The 20,156-nt window shown below is 37.8% G+C and overlaps 3 protein-coding genes across 5 annotated transcripts; 1 reads left to right on the top strand and 2 right to left on the bottom strand.

The window, feature by feature from the left end:
- Nucleotides 1-7,265: 7,265 nt before the first annotated feature.
- On the bottom strand, nucleotides 7,266-8,217 carry LOC148574734 (uncharacterized). Its single transcript, XM_088505945.1, has 2 exons — nucleotides 7,601-8,217; nucleotides 7,266-7,526 (listed from the first exon to the last, which is right to left on the bottom strand). The coding sequence occupies exons 1-2, from the start codon at nucleotides 7,814-7,816 to the stop codon at nucleotides 7,266-7,268; spliced, it is 477 nt and encodes a 158-aa protein (XP_088362071.1). The 5' UTR covers nucleotides 7,817-8,217.
- A 707-nt stretch (nucleotides 8,218-8,924) lies between these two features.
- On the bottom strand, nucleotides 8,925-11,697 carry LOC107628366 (cystatin-1-like). Of its 3 annotated transcripts, none has more exons than XM_021116935.2 (5): nucleotides 11,591-11,697; nucleotides 11,262-11,464; nucleotides 11,011-11,142; nucleotides 10,738-10,924; nucleotides 8,925-9,856 (listed from the first exon to the last, which is right to left on the bottom strand). In XM_021116935.2, exons 2-4 carry the CDS (start codon nucleotides 11,442-11,444, stop codon nucleotides 10,796-10,798), a joined length of 444 nt encoding a protein of 147 aa, XP_020972594.1. In that variant the 5' UTR covers nucleotides 11,445-11,464; nucleotides 11,591-11,697; the 3' UTR covers nucleotides 8,925-9,856; nucleotides 10,738-10,795. The 3 variants fall into 3 exon arrangements, with proteins under 3 accessions (XP_020972594.1, XP_088361317.1, XP_088361316.1); XM_088505191.1 differs by having other exon boundaries at nucleotides 8,925-9,316; nucleotides 9,747-9,856; nucleotides 11,262-11,640; XM_088505190.1 differs by having other exon boundaries at nucleotides 9,367-9,568; nucleotides 9,747-9,856; nucleotides 11,262-11,633.
- Nucleotides 11,698-18,525: 6,828 nt separating this feature from the next.
- Nucleotides 18,526-19,516, top strand: LOC148574733 (uncharacterized). The gene has a single exon (XM_088503628.1). It carries the CDS (start codon nucleotides 18,533-18,535, stop codon nucleotides 19,514-19,516), a length of 984 nt encoding a protein of 327 aa, XP_088359754.1. The 5' UTR covers nucleotides 18,526-18,532.
- Nucleotides 19,517-20,156: the final 640 nt, after the last annotated feature.

Raw genomic sequence — 20,156 nt, 5'->3', positions numbered from 1 at the left:
TGTTAGAATCGTACAAGCAAAAATACCGGAGACAGGGGAAGGTGCGCATCGACGGAAAAGGTGCGGGAGGAGGGGACGGTTGTGTGCAGCACGAGGGAGGAGACCATAGACGGGGAGGCGCGCATCAACGGAAGAGGCATGGGGTGTGTGCGCGGCGCAGCGGAGTTGCACGTCGCTGAAGGAGTAGATCGTCGTAGAGGAGGTACGTGACGCGAGAGAATATGAAAGCGGCCACGTATGAGGAGGAGAGGCGCTGCAGCTCTGAATCTTTACCGAGGGAAGGTTTACGAGTAAAAATCTAATTTGGAATATTTAAGATTTTATTCGGAATTTGTTAGGAGTTTATAACATTTAAATTTAAAATTTTGAATTTTAATTCTAGTTAATCTATTTTTTAGATTTATATTTAATTTTAAAAAAATAATAATAAATCTAATGTATTTGTTTTAGTTTTTTTAAATTAATATAATAATTAATAAATTAAAAAAACTGAATAAAAGATTATTTTTAAAGGATATCTAGTCATATTGTAATTATAATGATCTTTATTATTGCACCATTTTTATTTCACCCACATAATTATTTTTTATATTCTTTAAACCTTTCTTCTTCTTCACATCACTTTATCTGGCCATTGATGTTGATGTAGATAATGCCACTATTATTTTAAAGTTTGTTTCTTCTAGTAGTCATATTTTCTTCCTAGCATAGCTCCATCTTTACATGCCATCAAAGTTGACGTTGATAATGCTGCTACACTTCCGACTTTGGTTCTTCTACCCGACCCTCCTTCTTCTTCACACGGACTTTATCTATTCGGGTATGGATGTTGATGTTGATGATGCCATTGCCATGTTTGACCTTATATAAAATTAAGTTTTTATTCACACACTTTTGCTTAAACAATAAAATGTAACACCTTCTCATCTATTTAAGTTGTTAACGCACTTAAGCTATCGACTTTGATGAACAAAACAAAAAAAACCACCATTTAATTTTTAATAATATTTCAAGATGGAGCAATAATGATGATCAAGAACAGTGAGAAACTGGTTATGAACAAAGTCTTTTAAAATGGCTAATGATAAAAAAAATACTTTAATTTGAAGGTTAATCAGTTATAAGATTGTGAAGGAAGACACTAAAACTTCAATGTTAAAGGCAGAGATGTGTTGTCATCAAGCAATATTTGTGGTGGCTTCTCATTAGCATCGCATGGCATCATAAAAAATCATTAGTTTGGAGAGATGGGAGTTTCTTAAAGATATAGAGATGGAGTGATACGAAGAAGAAAAATTACTTAGCAAAACAAGAGAAGAGACAAAAATGATGTGTGTTAAATTAAACAGTCATAAAGATAACTATAATTATCACAGTTAAAATTAAAAAAAAATAAACAAATGTACACATAAATTTTTATACCGTGGATAAATATACTTGAAATTTTTTAATAAGTCATTTGTATATACAAAGATAAAATTTTGTTGTCATTTTTATTTTTACGTGACTTGAGTAATTTTTTTGACGACGGTAAAAGCCAGATTATACGTTATTGGATGATGTGGTGGTTGTTTAGGGTGATACAAAAAAATAAAATTATTATATTATTAAATTTGTTAAATTAAAAAAAAATTTACAAGCTTTGTCTTTTCATTCTCATAAGTTAATATTAAATAAAAATATACTCTAATAAAAATTAAATAATGAGAGTGAATTTTTGAATACTTTATAATTACGTTCGTTGCAGTTCGTCATTTTCGTTATATTCTGAAGACAAAAGTGGTAGGATGAGAAGCATAAAAATTTATAGGCAGACTTGGACAAAAATAAAAGTTTAGCAGCATACACGATTAAAGATAATCTTTTTTTCTTAAATATGTGTTTGTTGCTACATTAAATGAAATAAGTTGCCAAATCATTTTTTAATTATTGTGGAAATGATTAAAATTTTAGACCAAAATCTGATTTACTAATTTTTCAGTTGACGAGTGCAATTTAAATTTAATAACTAGAGATTAGAGGGTGAGTTTTAGCATGAGGTTCATCTGAAAAGGATAATGGACTCATGGTTCGCTTTGTCATTGCTCTTGAGACATGTGTCATGGAATTGACACAACAATAAATAAGAGAAAATGACAAATAGGTCCCTGACTTTTTGGCCCGTGGACATTTTCGTCCCTGAGCATTTGAAAATACTTTTAAATCCCCGACCTTAGCAAATTTTGGACGGATGAGTCCCTCCGTGGAATTGCCTCCGCCGGACCCATCGGAGAAGTCTGATCTGGCTCCCCTGAGGATGACGTGGGACGTCTGGGTGACAGCTGGACTGCTGAGTGGAAAGCTCAAATCGAAAATTGGACAACGAAGTCCCTACACCACTAAACTACGTCTTTTTGCCACCCTACCCTTACAAAGTATATTACAATACCCATTACACTCACATCTCCCTTTCTGAATTACAATTAACCCTAAGGAATACCAACGTTCATCATACTCTGTTTCTCCCTCCAAAAAGATCACTACCCAGAGCTGAGACGTTCGCCGTGTGGAGTGGCTGTCGAAGCGGCGTCCATTGTTGTCTGAGTTGCTGGCTTGTGGCTTCGTCACCGAAGGTAAGAACTCTGTACTGTAGCGTAGTTAGTGGATTGTGAGGTTAAATATCACTGCAAGTATGAAGTATGATATGAATGGATTGAGCGTGCATGTTGATAGAAGTTGTGAAAAAAGTAATCGAAATTTTCGGTTGAAGTTAAATCACAGTTAGGGCACAGAAATTTTCTCGGTTATTTTTCGTTTTGGATGTTGAAGGTTCCTGCCTTTTAATATGTGAATAGAATAATTTTCGATCATTGTTTACAGTTTTTCATTTTTCTTGTCTCAGATGGTTGATGTGTTTGTAGTGCCCGTGTTCCACCATGGAGGTAATTTTGTGAGAGAGAGTAATGGTTGTCTGGTTTACAAAAATGGGAAGGTGGAGAAGTTTCCTGAAATGGACCTGGACTTCATTAATTTCGGAGACTTGATCACACTGTTCAAGGGCTTGGGGTACCAATCATACAAGACAGTTTATTGGTATGATCCAATGAGTCCTGATATTGAGTCTGGGCTGCATATTCTCACTGGGGATGCAGGGATTAACGAAATGCGAGAGAACAAAATGAAGAATACAGAGACTGACGAGTTTTACCTATACTTTGACCACCCGGTTGATGAACCTGAGATTGTGGAGGATGCTGGAAAGCAAAGTAAGAGTCCTGATGAGGGAAAGGTTTTGGTGGATGACCAGAGTTCGTCATCTGATGATGGGTACGAGAGCACGGAGGATGAGCCCTAAAAACCTCCACCTCCCGGGTTTGAAAGTGACAGTGATGATGATGATACAAGTGCTGATGATGAGGGTAGCAAAAGGCAGAGAGTAATGAAGGGAAAGAAGAAAGCTGTGTCTCCAAAAAAGACAACTGCAAACAAGACAGGTGCTAAAAGAAAGAGGAAGACGTGGAAGAAGATGGGACAAAGCAGTGGACCCAATGAGCAGCAGACCAGAAATTATGTTGGGCTTGATCCTAATGTGCAGCCCAACAGAGGCCCACAGCCCAACAGGGACCAAGATGTTAGGTTCTATGAGAGCTTGATGCAAGATGATGATGATGACCCGGTATATGACTATGAATCTGAGACTTTACATACACCTATTTCATCAGATGATGAATCTAGCAAGCATAAATTCCCTGAGTTTGATGACGATTATGAGCATGGAGATGGGAGGTTTGAGTTAGGGACAAGGTTTGCCACCATTGACAGATTTAAGGAAATTGTAAAAGACTCATTCATTGCTGAGGGTAGGGAGCTTAGGTGGATTAAGAATGACAAAGAGAGAGTGAGGGTGGGATGCATGGATGATGAGTGTCCGTGGCTGGTTCATTTATCATACAACAAGTCTCTGCAATACTACCAGGTTAAGACTTACAAAAATGACCATACATGTGCAAGGGACATGGGAAGTAATGCGGCTGATCAACATTGGATTATTTTAAAGGTTGAGAAGAGAATGAATACACAGCCTCATATGAGGACAAATGAGGCTATTGACTTTCTCAGAGAAGAATACTCACTCACTGCACATCCAAAAATGGTGTACAGAGCAGTTAGAGAGGCAAGAGAGAGAATCATGGGTAATGAGAGGGAGCAGTATGGTAATGTTAGAGATTATTTGTTTGAGATATTAAGAAGCAATCTAGGGTCTAGGACAGAGTTGTCTGTCACTCCTGTACCTCAATCCCCCCTATTTTTGAAAAGCTTTACATATGCTTAGAAGCATGCAAACAGGGGTTCAAAAGTGGGTGTAGGCCATTGATACATCTTGATGGCTGTTTTCTGAAGACTTATTATGGTGGCCAACTCCTCACAGCAGTGGCACAGGATGCCAATAACCAATTTTACGTGGTTGCCTATGGAGTAGCTAGGTCTGAAACTAAGGAATCCTGGAAGTGGTTCTTGACTCTTCTCGAAGAGGATTTGAGGGATGTGCAGACTCATGGTTGGAACTTCATGTCCGACCAACAAAAGGTAAACTTCATAATTGCTTAGTGTTAATGATTACTATGTTATTTCCTAATACATCTATCCACCTGCTGGTTTAGTTAGTATGAATGAGTGCTGTGTTAGTTAATATGACTGTATGAATGCGTGCTTTATAGTGTGTAAATGAGTGCTGTGTTAGTTAATATAACTTAGTGAATGAGTGCTTCAGTTAGTATGAATGAGTGCTTTAGTTAGCATGAGTGAGTTCTGTGTTATTTAATAGCACTTAGTGTATGAGTGCCTTAGTTAGCATGAATGTGTGCTTTGGATGCACTACTGCTGTGTTACTATGAATGCACTACTGTTGTGTTACTATGAATGCACCACTGCTGTTTAAGGTTATTTTGTTGTTGAATACTAGTTTGATTACAGAAAGATGGTATGATGACTGAATTAATACTTGATTTATTTGTTAAACTGATATGCAGGGACTGCTACCTGCTTTGAAGGCAGTTATGCCAAATGCCCATCACCGGAACTGTGTGATGCACATTTGGAAAAATTTTATCAACCGGTTCAAGGATCTCTATATTCGGGAGGTGGTTTGGGACTGTGCTAAATGCACCACCATACCAGAATTTAAGGAGCAAATGGAAAAACTGAAGCGAATCAACCAGGGTGCATGGGAGTATCTATCGAAGTTTGAGCCAGCCATTTGGGTGAAGGCCTACTTCTCACATGGACCAAAAGTGGACAACCTCACAAATAATATGTGTGAGGTGTTCAACTCGAAGATTGTAAACTACAGAAGCAAGCCTATTCTCACAATGTGTGAAGAAATAAGGTGCTATCTGATGCGGAGGATGGTCAAGCATAAGCAGTTGCTACAAAATGTTTCTGGGAAGCTCGCACCTGTTCAGCAGAAGAGGCTGGATCGTCTTATTAGGCCCAGCAACAAGTGGGTTGCAGAGTGGACAGGTGACGAAGAACGAAAGAGATTCAAAGTGAGTCATAAGACAACAAAGGTGGATGTGGATCTCATCAAGCAAACCTGCTCATGCAACAAATGACAGTTGACTGGTTAGTTTTAATAGCATTGTTATATCTGTTCTGATTCACTTGGTTTACTGTTATGAATTTTCTGGTTCATTTTAATTCAAGTGCATGATGTTGCTCTGTTATAGGTATGCCCTGTATCCATGCAGTGGCAGCAATAAGGAAAAGACATGATCAACCGGAAGAATATGTGCACCCATGGTTATGCATGGAGTCAATCCATAAAACATACGCATATTCTATTCAACCGGTGCCTAGTCAGGAATTTTGGGCACGGAGTGAGTATTCGAGACCAGATCCTCCCATCATAAAGAGACCAATTGGTAGACCAAAGGTACACAACAGACAAAAGGATCCGGCTGAACCTATGATGCAGCAAGGTGCCAAGCTTAAGAGATCCTTTAAGGTAACTTGTAGTAAATGTGGGTTAGAGGGACATAATTACAAGACATGCAAGGGTGCCCCAGCTAACCCCAACTGGAAACCTAAGACCAAGAAGTCGAAGAAAGGTAGGACAAGTCAGTCATTAGCTGTTCTTCCACTATCACAGTTAGCACCACAGGATGATGTTAGTATTGTATTTATTCTTAGTAATCTGCTATATTGGTGTATCTCTATGTTTAGTTAGATATTTCAGGATTCATATAGTAATGAGTAACAGTGGTCAACCTAAACTTACAGGATGCCCCTAACACCCAAAGTGCTCCAACTAGCGAGGCAGCTACTAGCCATGCTGCATCTACCCAGGCTGCATCTAGCCAGGTTCCAGATGTAAGTATAATATGTAATGGTGTTATGTTAACCCTTTAAACAGTTATTTTACCTAAGTCTCATGAATACTAGCTTATGTATCACAACCAGGTTCCAACTCCCGTGGCAGACCAACCCCAGCCAGGTCGTGTAACTAGACGTACACCATTTAGGCCTCCACTCCAAGTTCCATCCACAGCTCGCGAAACATTTCAACCAAAAACTTCAAAGATCAGGCCCAAACAGAAGATATTCAAGCCGCCTGCCCCACTTTGCGCCACGTCACTCCCACCTCTAAGTCAGCCTACACTACCACAGCCTCAACCATCTCAAGTCAGGCCAGGACCGAGTATAGTAGCTTCCAAGGAGACAATGGCAGCAGCAAGCACAGCAACAACAAGACTGTTCAAGTTCATTCCTAATCCACCATCCATCAATCCAAAGACATGAAGAAAAATGACATCTTGGGCAGCGCACTATGCCTTGTAATAGCATTTAGGAAAGTTGAATGTGATTACAATGTTTTTTTTGGGAGAGTTAGTGTCTTTTTGAAGAAGCTCTTAGGCTTTTATAAACTATTGCAATCTTGTTAGGTGATTGAGGCTTACTTTTGTGATGTTAAGCTTCATAATACTATAAACTTGAGCAGATTTGTTCTCTTTGGGCAGCTTTTAGAAAATGTGCCTGTCGCAAAGATGTTTACCAAACTATCAATATATGTTATGTGGTTAAGTATACAACTTTGATGCCTACTTTACTCAATCATTCAAGGCTTCTTCACATATTGACAACATAATTTCAACACCCAGTTGATATCATAGCTTTAACTGCATTTAGATAGATAATAGGATACAAATCTTCCCTAAAGACCATGTTTCAATACACAAAAAAAACCAGGAACAAGACATTTTCCAACTCTAATTTCTAAAATTCATTGCTCAGTGACTACATATATAAAATGCAGCCACAACAGCACATACAACAATAACGACACAACAAGCTATTGGGGTTTTTTTCTTCTCCAGCATAGTAACCTTCTCCTCCAGAATAGCAATCCTATGATGAAATCCCTCATCCTCTTCAACAACTTCTGGCTCTTTCTCAACCAGAGGTCTTTTATCGAGGACGCAACCACTGTGACCAATTCTAGCAAGATGCTCATCAACCCAAAGAAAAAACTTGCAGTGCGGTTGGTTACCCTGTCAAATTTCCAAAATAAGGCACCATGTAAAACCATTCCAACGGAACAAAGTTCACAGGTTACTTATCTTACCTTATAGAATGGGCAACCCAGGAAGACTCTGTTTGGGTTCCTAATCGTCCTCGACATATACATAATCGCATAAACTCCACAGAAGCATCTCCGGGCGACATCGTCCTTGAGGTCTCCGTCGTAAAGAACATAAGGGTTTGAGCTTGAAGCAGAATCTTCCTCTCTTACTCTCCTGTGGCTTCTTCTCGACGTTGTTGGTGCTCTATTATCAGCCATGGTTCATGAACGTTGAGCTCCTCACCACTGGCCTCGAGCAAGAAGGGCAATCAATTTAAGAATTAGGGTAGGGTGGCAAAACGACGTAGTTTAGTGGTGCAGGGACTTCGTTGTCCAATTTTCGATTTGAGCTTTCCACTCAGCAGTCCAGCTGTCACCCAGGCGTCCCACGTCATCCTCAGGGGAGCCAAATCAGACTTCTCCGATGGGTCCGGCGGAGGCAATTCTACGGAGGGACTCATCCGTCCAAAATTTGCTAAGGTCGGGGATTTAAAAATATTTTCAAATGCTCAGAGACCTATTTGTCCTTTTCTCTAAAAGAATTGTTTTTGTGATCGAGTCAAATGTCAGTCTTTGGCCACTTGCTTTGTTTTGACTCTCCTAAACTTTATTAATTATTATTTATTACTAAGTTAACCGAAAAAAAAAAGTTTATTGTTGAGTTGTGTTTCGAAAATGTAAAAAAGCAATAATAAATGTCTACTAATATGAGTGAAAAAAATATAGAATAATATTACATGCACAATTTTTTTTATAAAGTCTAACTAAGTTAAATAATAAAATTTAAAAAAATATTAGTCAAAACTAATTTTTGTTATATTAAATTAATTTAATTATGTTTAATTAACAAAAAGATTTGGATATATAATATTATTCAAAAAATATATTAGAGTAATTTATTAGTTAGTTTTTACTTTGTTGTCTTTTTGTTCTCCCTGTTATTAGTTATTTTTGTATTAGGTTAATTTCTTTAGTAAATCAGTATAGAAAATTTTTTAAGATAGTTAAATTTGTCATGAGCAATTGTAATTCTCAGGATAGAAATACATTTAACTTGTACAACGAGAAACACGAAAATTCACAACAAAAACAGATTTTATATTACAAATTAAAAAATTTTCTGTGAAGTTTCTTAAAAGATTCTTTATCACAGTATATGCTTTTGGAATGTGGGATATTGATATTTTTAACTTGTCAGTTATATATATATATATATTCACTATGTACTTGTTAATTCTTATATATACTGATTTATATATTCTTTAACTAAATAATTGTGAGCCACCAAACAATAAAACTGGTTATATAGAATATTTAAATCTGTATAGACAAAAAATTAAATTTATTTACAACGACTCAACAGTATAATAAAATTTATTGAGACGTTAAATGTTTATTTCAATACATAATAATTATCTAATGAATGATTGTATATAGTGATTATTTATTTCTGCGCAGATATATTAATGACATTGTTGACCAGACTTTTTCAAATATATGTGTCTATATAAAAAGACTACCATGTGAAAACTAATTAATAAGCTACTCTAATATATTTTTTACTCATTCCTGTCAAAAAAAAAAATATATTTTTTACTCATTAGTAGACATCTCTTTTTTTTTTTTTTTTTTACATTTTTGGACCATAACACTTATTTTTGGAGTCTCAATTCTGGAAGACCTAATTCAAGCAAAGCCTAACACCAAAGCCTGAACTGCCTGGGGAAAAAAAATAAGGAAAAAATGTTAATACGTTTTTGTAATTTGGATTTTTGCCTTCAAACATTCATCTATTTCAACATAGGTTCATATTGGAAGCACATACCAAATCCATAAAACCAGATAATGGCAATAACGTGTCCAAAAAAAAAAGGATACTGCTAATAACAAGTCTAAAACGTAAAACCAAGTGGTGTCAATATTGATATAGCGCACCAGGATCCGCTTGATCCTTTCCAGATGAGCCTCATGCTAAAAAGTAAAAACTCACCCATATTAGAGTAGGTATATACTACAAAGTGATTATTCAAAATCATGTGTAGTTGCTAAAATCGAGAACTTGTGGTTTTAGAAATCAAGAACAGTTGAGAAAAAGAGAAAAGAGAAAAGATAGCAGAAGAGGAATGAAGCTAAGGGTGGTGAACCTCACCTTGTAGATGAGCTCAGCTCAGATTACACTTCCTAATTGAGCTAAAAACTATATCTCACTAACTTCTAGTTACACTTCCTAGACTTGTCTCTGCAACTTACATCAGCTTCCTGTATAAATAAATTAAAAGAGAATCTCAGCATGTTACATTAACTACAATGCAAACAATTAATGCAGAGAAATAGACTAACCACATGAAAAGTAGGGAGAAAATATTTAAATACAATACTCAATCAAAACTATGAAATACATTCTTAATTTTTATTTGTCAACAATTAGTCAAATTATCAATATATACGAGAAGATCAGGCTTGATTTGGTAAAGCTTTTTGAAGTGCTTTTGAAAGCACTTAAAATAGAGTTTTTCAAACATGACTTGTACTTATTAAAATTAAAAGGTCTAATATAACTTTATACATTAATTAATATTCAGATTTAATTCTTACATGAATGTCTATTTTTAAAAACTATTTTACCAAATGTACTTGTTGTTTGTGCTTATTAAAAAACATTTCTAATTTAATTTACCAAACATAGATACTACAACTTTTAAAAGCTATATTTTAAAAATTAATTTTTATAAGCTACTTTTGAAAAGTAAAAGTTTTACCAAATCAAATAAAATAAAATATCTTAACAAAAAAAAAATAGAAGCAATATCACTTATGTTTCGATGATTTTATGATAGGCAATAACTTATGATTACTCATGCAAGCAACTTAACAATCACAAATAATTATCTGAATCACAATGTATGCAAATCTTATGATAAAGTAATCACAAAGCAAAACAGCATTATCAAAGTAAAAATGCATCCATACACAATCAACAAAGTCATAACTAAAATGAAATGCCATGAGATACACCATCAAGGTCAGATAAATCATGATGGTCGCAATGTTGGTACCTAATCAGGTACCATCTTACAAAACTTGACTAGATATCTCATGTCACAAGATACAAGCTAGAAATGGATAAATCTTGATGATACCTGCTCTGTTTCCATCACACAACTCTGGACTTCTGTTCCCTGATTACATAATTTTTTTTCACATTGTGGCATAAAAGGTTTGAGACACATTATCTCCCGAGCGTGCCATAAAAGTAATGTAAAACATAAGGCCAGCAACAGCTTGGCTATTAGCCTTGACAAGGTGATCAAACTCAAAACGCGCATTCTACATGGTAATAACAACAACCATTAGTGAATGAGATTATAGTTATAAATTAAAATCGATAAATCAAAAACCATCATAAACTATACATTTTCGTCATTATAGACTTGCAAAGCTTGCTTAGCCATAACGGTCACACGTTGCTCACGTGTCTCATCTATTATCCGATAGGGTCCAATTCCGCCAGCTAATAAGCATCCAGTCTCTGGAACATCGAATCCCTGTAAACAACATAAAAATATTCAAAACCCTAATCAGAACAAATCCCTAAATCCTAAATCCTAAAAAGAATAAAATAGAACAAAATGAAAAAATAAAGTGTGTGTGAATTTAAAAGCACCTTACTGCTGAAGGCCTGTCTGTAATAGTCAAAAATTTCTTCCTCAATCGGCTTCCTAGGAGAGGAAACGTATTCAATCGAATCGTAATCGTCGTCATCATCTTCATTAGAGGAAGTTATTCTCACAATGTAATTCGGTTTATAGTCCACATCCCTAACTCTTTTATCTCCAGCACAAGCCATATCTCTCTCTAAATGTTAATCTGATTTCAGAATCAATCAGCAAATAACACAGAAACAGAAGAGAAGCTCGCGGAGTTTCAATTCAATGATGCATAAAATCACAAATTATGTGGATCGGAGAAGAGAAGGCGGAGGACTTGACTCACCGGAACATATGAACAAACGTATGGGATTCTGCGATCTGATTCTGTTGATTGGTGCCAGGGTTCCTATTATTATTATTATTATTATGAGAAAAGAACAAATCCGTCCCTGACCTTTTTTTTAGAAGACATTTTCGTCCCTGATGATTGCAAAATACAATGATGTCCCTGGCCCTTCAAAATTTTGGACAAATCTATTCCCCCGTTAATCTCAGCCCGTTAGCCCCATCGGAAAGTGCTGAGTTGGCTGCCGTGGCTCTGACGTGGATGTAACGGGGGAACACGTTGGCATGACTTTCTGAAAATAAGACAGATTAGTCCCCAGCCCTCTTAAACGACGCCGTTTCTCCCCCACCCCTCCAAACACAGTTTAATTCTCATATGCAATACCCATAACACCCATGCTTTCTCCTCTGAATTACTGAAAACCCTAGAAGAGCAACGATCAAAGTCCCCCCTGTTTCTCCCTCCAAAAATTGCACTACGTGGAAGAGCAATTGGTCCATCGTGGAGTTGCTGTGGGAGGCCAACAAGGAGGGTTTCGTTGAGGGCGTACTTGCTGTCTTCCTTAGAAGGTAAGATCGTGATCCTTTTCGTTTAAGTTTTAGTTATTGTGTGGGAAGAAAGGGTGAATGCAGTGTGTGTGCCTGTTGAGAGTGTGGAAAACAGGGGTATAATGTAGTGGTTTATTTCTTTTGAAAACGTTGTGTGTATGATTAGTAGGGGGGAACTTATTCGGGCAAAGGGGTTTCGTTCAAAATTTTGGTAACTGTTTATGGACTGAGACGTTGTTGATCATTGGTTAATTTCAGATGGTTGACGTTTTTGTGGTGCCGATTTTTCATCATGGAGGGAAGTTTGTCAGAGGGATTGATGGAGCCCTGGTTTATGAAAATGGGAAGGAAGAGAGGTTCCCTGAGATGGACCTGGACTTTGTGAACTTTGGGGACCTTGTTACATTGTTCAAAGGTTTGGGATACCAGTCATACAGGGAAGTATACTGGTATGATCCCACAAGTAGCGACATTGAGTCGGGTTTGAACAAGTTAACTGGGGATGCTGGGATAAATGCAATGCGAGAAAACATATCGAAGAACCAAAACTATGCTGAGTTTCATATATACTTTGATCATGGAGTAGATGTCCCTGAGGTTGTTGAAGATGCTGGAAGGGATGCTGATGGGGCAGCGGATGTGGAGGTAGATGTGGATGAGATATTAGAGAAACTGAAGACATCCTCTTCATCAGATGACGGGTACGAAAGTACGGAGGATGTGCTGTACAAACCTCCACCAGCTGGAGTGGAGACCTCTAGTTCTGAGAGTGAAAAAGAAGCCAGTTGCAAGAGAAAAAAGAAGCCAGTTCCAAGGAATGAAGTAACTCATGTCTTATCTTATTTTGTGACAAATGTGTCCTGCTGTAAACGTTTTCTTATTACCCAGATATAACTATCTTTTTTTGGGTATTAGCCAGTTTTTTTGGTTACCTGTTTGTGGTTAAGGAAAAACTTGTCACTGGTAGCATGCCATACATGTGCAGACATTACTAGCCAAGTAGTCGTCCTTTTTTTTTTGGGTTGTCAGTTACAATGAACAATGTTTGGGTTCAAAGGTTTAATGCCAGTTACTCAGTGTTTGATTACCTGTGATATTGCCAGCTTTCATTTTCTGCATTACATTGCAATATACAGGATACAAAATTCATACATTTCTAGAAAGAATATGTTCAAATTTTTCCAAACAACACGTAACAAAATTTATCATATTCAACCATCAATCAGTTCTTACAACGTAAAATACCAGCAATCAGGACAATTATAATCACATACATACACCATCTAATTGGATTTTTTTTGGACTCTAAAGCTACAATCCTCTTCTCTAAACAATTGATCTTCTTTTCCATGCCATGCTTCCATTCATGCTCTTCAACGTCACCTAATTTATTCTCTGCCTGGAACCTTGAATCACTCAACCCAAGCCTTCCAATGTGCTCATCTAACCACAAAAAAAATTTGCAATGGGGTTGTCTCACCTGCACAAATTCATTCCACATATATCACCATGAAATCCTGGGTTACCCAAAACCCTAACACTAACAGATTCCCACACAGTTATACATACCTTATAAAACGGACATCCGAGAAATAATCTGTTAGGGTTGCTGCTCGTCTTCGACATGAACATGATGGCGTGTTCTCCACAGAAGCACTTCGGTGACACCCCATCTTTGCCATCCTTCCCCTTAGGACCAGAAGCTTCGGCGAATTGCTCTTTTCTTCCTACACCTCCACACCTTCGGGAGCAAGATGATACCCCATCTGATGCCATGCTCCCTTTCTTCGTTCACCACCTTCACCCTTTCTGTGCAGACGAGGAAATAGGGCAGGGGCGGAGCTACATACTCAGCAAGGGGGCGACGACCCCCTAATTTTAATTTTTTACATGTAAATTATATGTAAATTTCAGTTTAGCTCCCCTCAAAATTTTATTTTAATATTATTTTATTGTATAAATATTTTTAGCCCCCTCTAATATTTTATCTAGCTCCGCCCCTAAAATAGGGTTCAAGATTTTGAAGGACTGGGGGTGGGGGAGAAACGGCGTCGTTTAAGGGGGCTGGGGACTAATCTATCTTATTTTCAGAAAGTCATGCCAACGTGTCCCCCGTTACATCCACGTCAGAGCCACGGCAGCCAACTCAGCACTTTTCGACGGGGCTAACGGACTAAGATTAACGGGGGGATAGATTTGTCCAAAATTTTAAAGGGTCAGGGACATCATTGTATTTTGCAATCATCAGAGACGAAAATATCTTTTAAAAAAAAGGTTAGGGACGAATTTGTCCTTTTTTCTATTATTATTATTATATCTTTTTATATCTTTGCAGTGAACTTTTTTGGTCTTTTGGAACCGAATAAACTATGGATTTTTTGGATGAGAATATCTAAAAATTTTAAGTTATCTTTTTTTAAAATCATTTAAAAAAATAAAAGATAAAACAAGATAATATAAAAAATATTTTTTATTTTTTATTTTTTTTATTTTTATTATTAAACTTTTCCTTTTAGTAAACATATTAAAAAATAAAAAATATTTTTTAATAATTTTATTTTAACAACTTAATAATACTAAAAAAAAAACAAATTCGTGTTAGTTTGATTTGACTTATTTAAATGTAAATAATATTTTATATAAAAAATAAAACATTTTTATTAAAATTTAAATATATTTAAATATATTTTTTTAAAAAACTATTTTTATTAAAAAATATAAATAATTTAATTTTTAAAAAACAATAATATTTTATTTTAAAAGAATAAAAAAAAATATTTTTAATATTTAAAAATTCTTTTCAAAATACTTATTTAAATATAAAATTATTTTTATGTATTAAAAAAATCATTTTAAAAAAAATATATATATTTTTTTTAAAATCAATCCGATCTAACCCTTCTACAGGTCTACATCATAAATAAAATAGATCATACAGATATTGGCGCTTTGCTTTCGGTTTACTAATTTTGGACAGGCATTTGTCAAAATATATATTTTTTTTTGTAGGCTTGTAGCAGTGGAGCAATTTAACGCAGGATCATTTAAATTGGGCCTATAAAATCTTGGGAATTTTTTTAATAAATAAATTAAATATTTTATTTACGAAAAATTTATAACTTATTTATGAATTTGTATTTAATCTCGTTTATCATATAAACGAAATAAGATTTATAATATAAATGAGATAAGACATGATTCGCGTTATATGTATCACGTTTGCAAACGAGGTATATGGTATTTAAAAAAAAATACATATATCTCGTTTACAATACATTTATAGTGATCTCCAGATTATATTCACATTTTTTATTCGGATCTCCAGATCTTGGACTTTTGATCATCTGAATAGTGGAACCTTGAGAATATATATTCTTCTCTGAATCAATCTTTACAGAGCAACATTAACTCTTATAACTCAGATGTTCAAACTGATTCAGAGGTTGGTTGGTGTTGGACTGGTGTGGCTTCAAAGATTTATGATGCCCGTAGTAATTATTTGTAACTCAATAAGAAAATGTTTAGTTGGGAGGATAAGAGGAATTGGTTTTGGCTTTGGCTTTGGCGTCAATATATTCCGAAAAAGCACAAATTTTTTGCCTGGCGATGTCTTCGGGAGGCTCTACCTACTGCTGCTTTTCCTTTTAGGATGGACATTTCGCACACGGATAGCTGTCCATGATGTTTCTCAGTCAGGAATCAGTTTTACATTACATTTAGAAATTGTCCAAAAGCCCAGTTAGTTTGGCAAGCTTTGGGAATCTCTGGTCAACCACTGGAGTTGATGAGTTGGTTCTCACATAATAGCAAATAGCGCTTCTTTAAATTTTTTTTCTGATACGTTCGAGAAATAACGACTCAAGGAATAACGAGATCTTTCATCCCCACGAGCCTTGGACTACGGACAAGGTGACTGGTATGACTTTGTCATCGGAAAAAAAGTTCCGGAATATTTTTGAGTTGCAACGAGTATCTATTTTCTCTACCATTAGTGGCTTTTGGATTCTCCCCCTCAGTGGGTACCTTTAAGATTAATTGTGATGCTAGCTATCATGGCGATGGTGCTCCGATTAGTTTTGCCTGTGTTAGCAGAGATTGGAAGAGAAAGTAGCAACGAGGCTATTTGGGAACAATTGAGAGTCATAGTATTCTGCAAGAAGAGTTGTTTGCTATTTGGAGAAGCTTTCTTTTAACTTGGGACTCTAGAAAAAATAGATATTATATGTGAGACAGATTGTGTGGAGGCCTTTATTATTGTCAATAATTTACAGGATTACTCTGGTTTTATTGATCATTTGGTGTTGAAAATCTGAGATATCATGTCTTAGAAATGGCGTGCTGATCTCAGATTGATCTTGAGAGATGCAAATACAGTAGCAGACATCATGGCAAAAATGGCAATGAAGATCCTTCCAAGTGGAGCTTTCGTTCTCTTAGAAGGAGTTTAAAAGTAGTATTCAGCGGGACTGCCTTTTTTAAACAATTTTGTTACGGTGGGTAACCAGAGATATGTGGGCCGGATGACGTTGGTTGGCCCAAACACGTGAGGGAGGCGGCTATCGAGGGCACATGAAACTCGGTGTTCCTCCGTCCGACTCGTGCGTGTGGAAGAATGGGGGGTGGTACCTGCAATGACACTCCAATGCCTAAGTTAGCAAGAGTGTGAGCAAGTTGAGAATGTATTGGGACTTAGTGATACCTGAGGGATGTCAGGGTATTTATAGTGGTGAACCAATAACCACCGCTGAAGTAGTGCCACCTTTTTAGGTGGATAACCATTCCCATATCTTAGGGAGGTTAAGATATGGCTCTATGAAGTGGTTAGAGAGTTTCTAGGGGCGGTTACTCATTCGAATGAGTGTTATCTGCCAGCTAACCCTCGTATCCGACTTCTTTGGAGTAGGTCGTGTTCAGTACCGACTTCTGGGGATGAAGGCCGGTACTGGGGGAGGGCCAACCCCTTTGGGTTGGGCTTCTTTGCTTGGATCCTGGGCCCTATTTATTGGGCCAGGGTATGAACAGTGCCCCTACTCGAGCCCAATTTATTCTTAAGAGTTGGGTTCGAGTATTCAACTCGGGGTCGTAGCCGATTTGTGAGAGGACCGACGTGATGGTTTGAGAACCGACGTGATTTTTCGTGACCTTTTGGTTCTGACAGTTACGTCCAATCAAGCGTCGTGTCCGTTAGGGGTGTGCGTAGGGATTTAATAGCCTTGGTAACGGTGCATCTTCATTAATGATTGCCCCGATTTTACCGTTATGCCCCTAATGTTCTTATAAATATTTTCCCTCTCTTTCGTTGTTTCGTTTCTGCGATCTTTCAAATTTTCCTTGCCTTCGTTCGTGCTGCGTTCTTGCGTCTTCGAAGGCTTTTTGCTTCCAACCCTTATTTCCGGATAAAGGTTAGTTCTTTAATATGCCTTTGTAGATAAATTTGATTTGTAGACTTTAGTTTCGCATCCTCCTCCCTTTAGAGACCGTGTTGGTGACATTTCTTTTCCCTTGTAGGTTTGTTACCCCCCTTTTTTATAAAAAGAAATGGCTTCTGTAGATGCTCTCTCTCACTGGGTTGATGTCACGGTCTTAGGGGAGGAGCCCTCAGTCGATTCTGAGTTCATTACCAACCTTCGCACTCATCACAGAATTTGTACTTCTGAGGATGACGAACCAAAATACGAATTGGTAGTCCCGGGTCCTGAAGACCGGGTTTGTTTTGGAAGAGTCGATGAGGCGGCCCCTCATTTTTTCTTTATGTATGAGTGCATGATCACCCGTTTGGGTGTTTTTCTTCCTTTTTCGAATTTTGAGATATCTGTTTTGCGTCACTGTCGAGTCGCTCCCACCCAGCTTCACCCCAACTCTTGGGGTTTTTTGAAAATTTATCAATTTGTCAGCCAGGCTTTAGAGTTCCCTACTTCTTTAAAGATTTTCTTCCATCTTTTCCATATGACAAAACCCTTCAGTGGGCTAAACAATAAACAACAGTGGGTGTCGTTCCGAGCCATACAAGGTCGGAGACTTTTTACCCTTTTTGACGAGTCCTTTCATGATTTCAAGAACTACTTTTTCAAAGTGCAAGCTGTAGAGGGTCACCACCCCTTTTTCCTGGATGATCATTCTTCTCCCCGATTTCCTTTATATTGGCTGGAGGCCTCCCCTTGCGAGAAATATGGTCTGGATGACTTAACTGAGGTAGAACCAGCCATTGTGGGGTTCCTCCGAGAAGCGTGGGGGAGGGCCCCATACTTGGATACTAAAAAATTTCTCCAGGGGTCGCCGACCTTTGTCCAGTCACAATTAGGTAGCTTTTTGTGTTTCTTGCTTGTTTCCGACTTGTAATTTCTTTTACCGACTTTGTCTGATTTTGGCTACCAATTTGTTTTTTGTAGAGATGGCAAAGAAAAACGCTCAAGAGTCTTACCAGAGGGTTCAGGAAGCCAAGGCAAAGTCTCGAGCCAGGTCTGGAGGTGTTAGGATGGTTGTCTCTCCTCCTCCTCCTCCTCGGAACGTTGGGACTCCTTCTCAGCCTATTGTAATTTCTTCCTCTGCTTCCTCTCTGCCACCCCCTTCCGTCCGACCTACTCCCGAACCAGAGCCAAAGAAGCGCAAGACCTTAGAGTCTGGCGCTTCTGGTGAGGCGGACGCTCTTGCGTTCGTCCGAAAGAACATCTATCCTCATGCTCGTATGAGTATGGATGATGTTTCTGTTCGGCACTACCTCACTACTGTGGTTGAGGAGAGTCTCAAGACGGCGGGGGTTTGTGGCAAACTCTTGGATATATTTGAGAAGACTCCCATCAGCTCTTTAGGGACGACCTCGAGGGTCGAGGAGCTGGAGGGTAGGCTTCGTATATATCAGGAGCATGAGAAGGAGTTGGAGGGGAAAGTCGCCAAACTGGAGGGGGAGAGGAATAGCCTCCGAGAGAAGGGGCAGAAATTGCAAGCCCAATGCAACATGGAGGTGGAGTTGAGGAAGGCAGCGCAAGCCAGCTACAATAGTTTATTTGCTGATCTTGTGTCTGTAAAGAACGACTTACTGAACGCTCGGAAGGCCTACACCGAGTTGGAGGATTCTATTGCGGATGGTGCTGATGAGGCCTGGAGGATTTTCAAGGAACAGGTCGGGGTTATTGCTCCTGACTTGGACCTTTCTCCTTTGGACCCTGATAAGGTTGTTATTGATGGTGCCATCGTGGATCCTCCTGCCCCCATAGTGGAATCTGAGTCTGATTTAAAGACTCGGGGGCAGAGGATCGTAGAGTCCCCTCCTCGCTCTAAGGACGCTCCGAGTTCTTCTACCGTTCCTCCGATTTCCTCTTCAACTCCTGCTCCTGGCGTTCCCCCTGACCTTGCTGGTGGTGATCTAAAAAAGTGATTTTTGGCTATCGGGGCCCGGCTTGTGGGCCCCTCTTTTTTAAACTCTTTATATTTGGTGTTTTGAACAATTTTTTGGCCTTTTGAGGCCGTAAACGAAACAGTAATGCCCCTTTTTTAATAGGGGTTTAATTTAGCGTTAAATAAATGCCCTTTTTGGATAAGGGTTTTGAGTTACCTTATGCGCGCATGCTTTTCGTGGTTCATTTGACTCTTTGATCTTTTGTGGAGAAAACCTTTTCTTTGGGACTTGCTTGCTTTCTGAATTTCCTTGATTCTCAAGGCAGCCTTTTTCTTAGTTTTTCCTTGTCTCTTTTGTTATTCCTAGTACTCAATTTTGTTTTATTGAGTTTTTCGTGACTTAGGCTACTTTTGCGATTCATTTTAATTTTACTCGGTTTCGCATTCTGCCCTGTGAGTCGGACTGTTCCCGAGTTTATCATGATCGACTTCTATAGCCTCTTTACACCGACTTGTACCTCGTCGTTTTATCCTGACGACCATCTAGGTCGGTTCATGGGATTTTTACGTTTTGTCGAGCTTAAATCGGCGCGTTTCGTAGAAAGAAAATTTAAAAGGGAATTTTGAAAGAGATATTTAAAATGAAAGAGTTCTTTATTAATTGAGGAGGTACCTTATTG

This window comes from Arachis ipaensis, chromosome B2 (genome assembly GCF_059453495.1).
Source record: "Arachis ipaensis isolate K30076 ecotype BB chromosome B2, ASM5945349v1, whole genome shotgun sequence".
In the NCBI taxonomy this organism is placed as follows: Eukaryota; Viridiplantae; Streptophyta; class Magnoliopsida; order Fabales; family Fabaceae; genus Arachis; species Arachis ipaensis.
The sequence above is the reverse complement of the archived record's forward strand: the minus strand, read 5'-3'. Positions and strand labels throughout refer to the sequence as shown.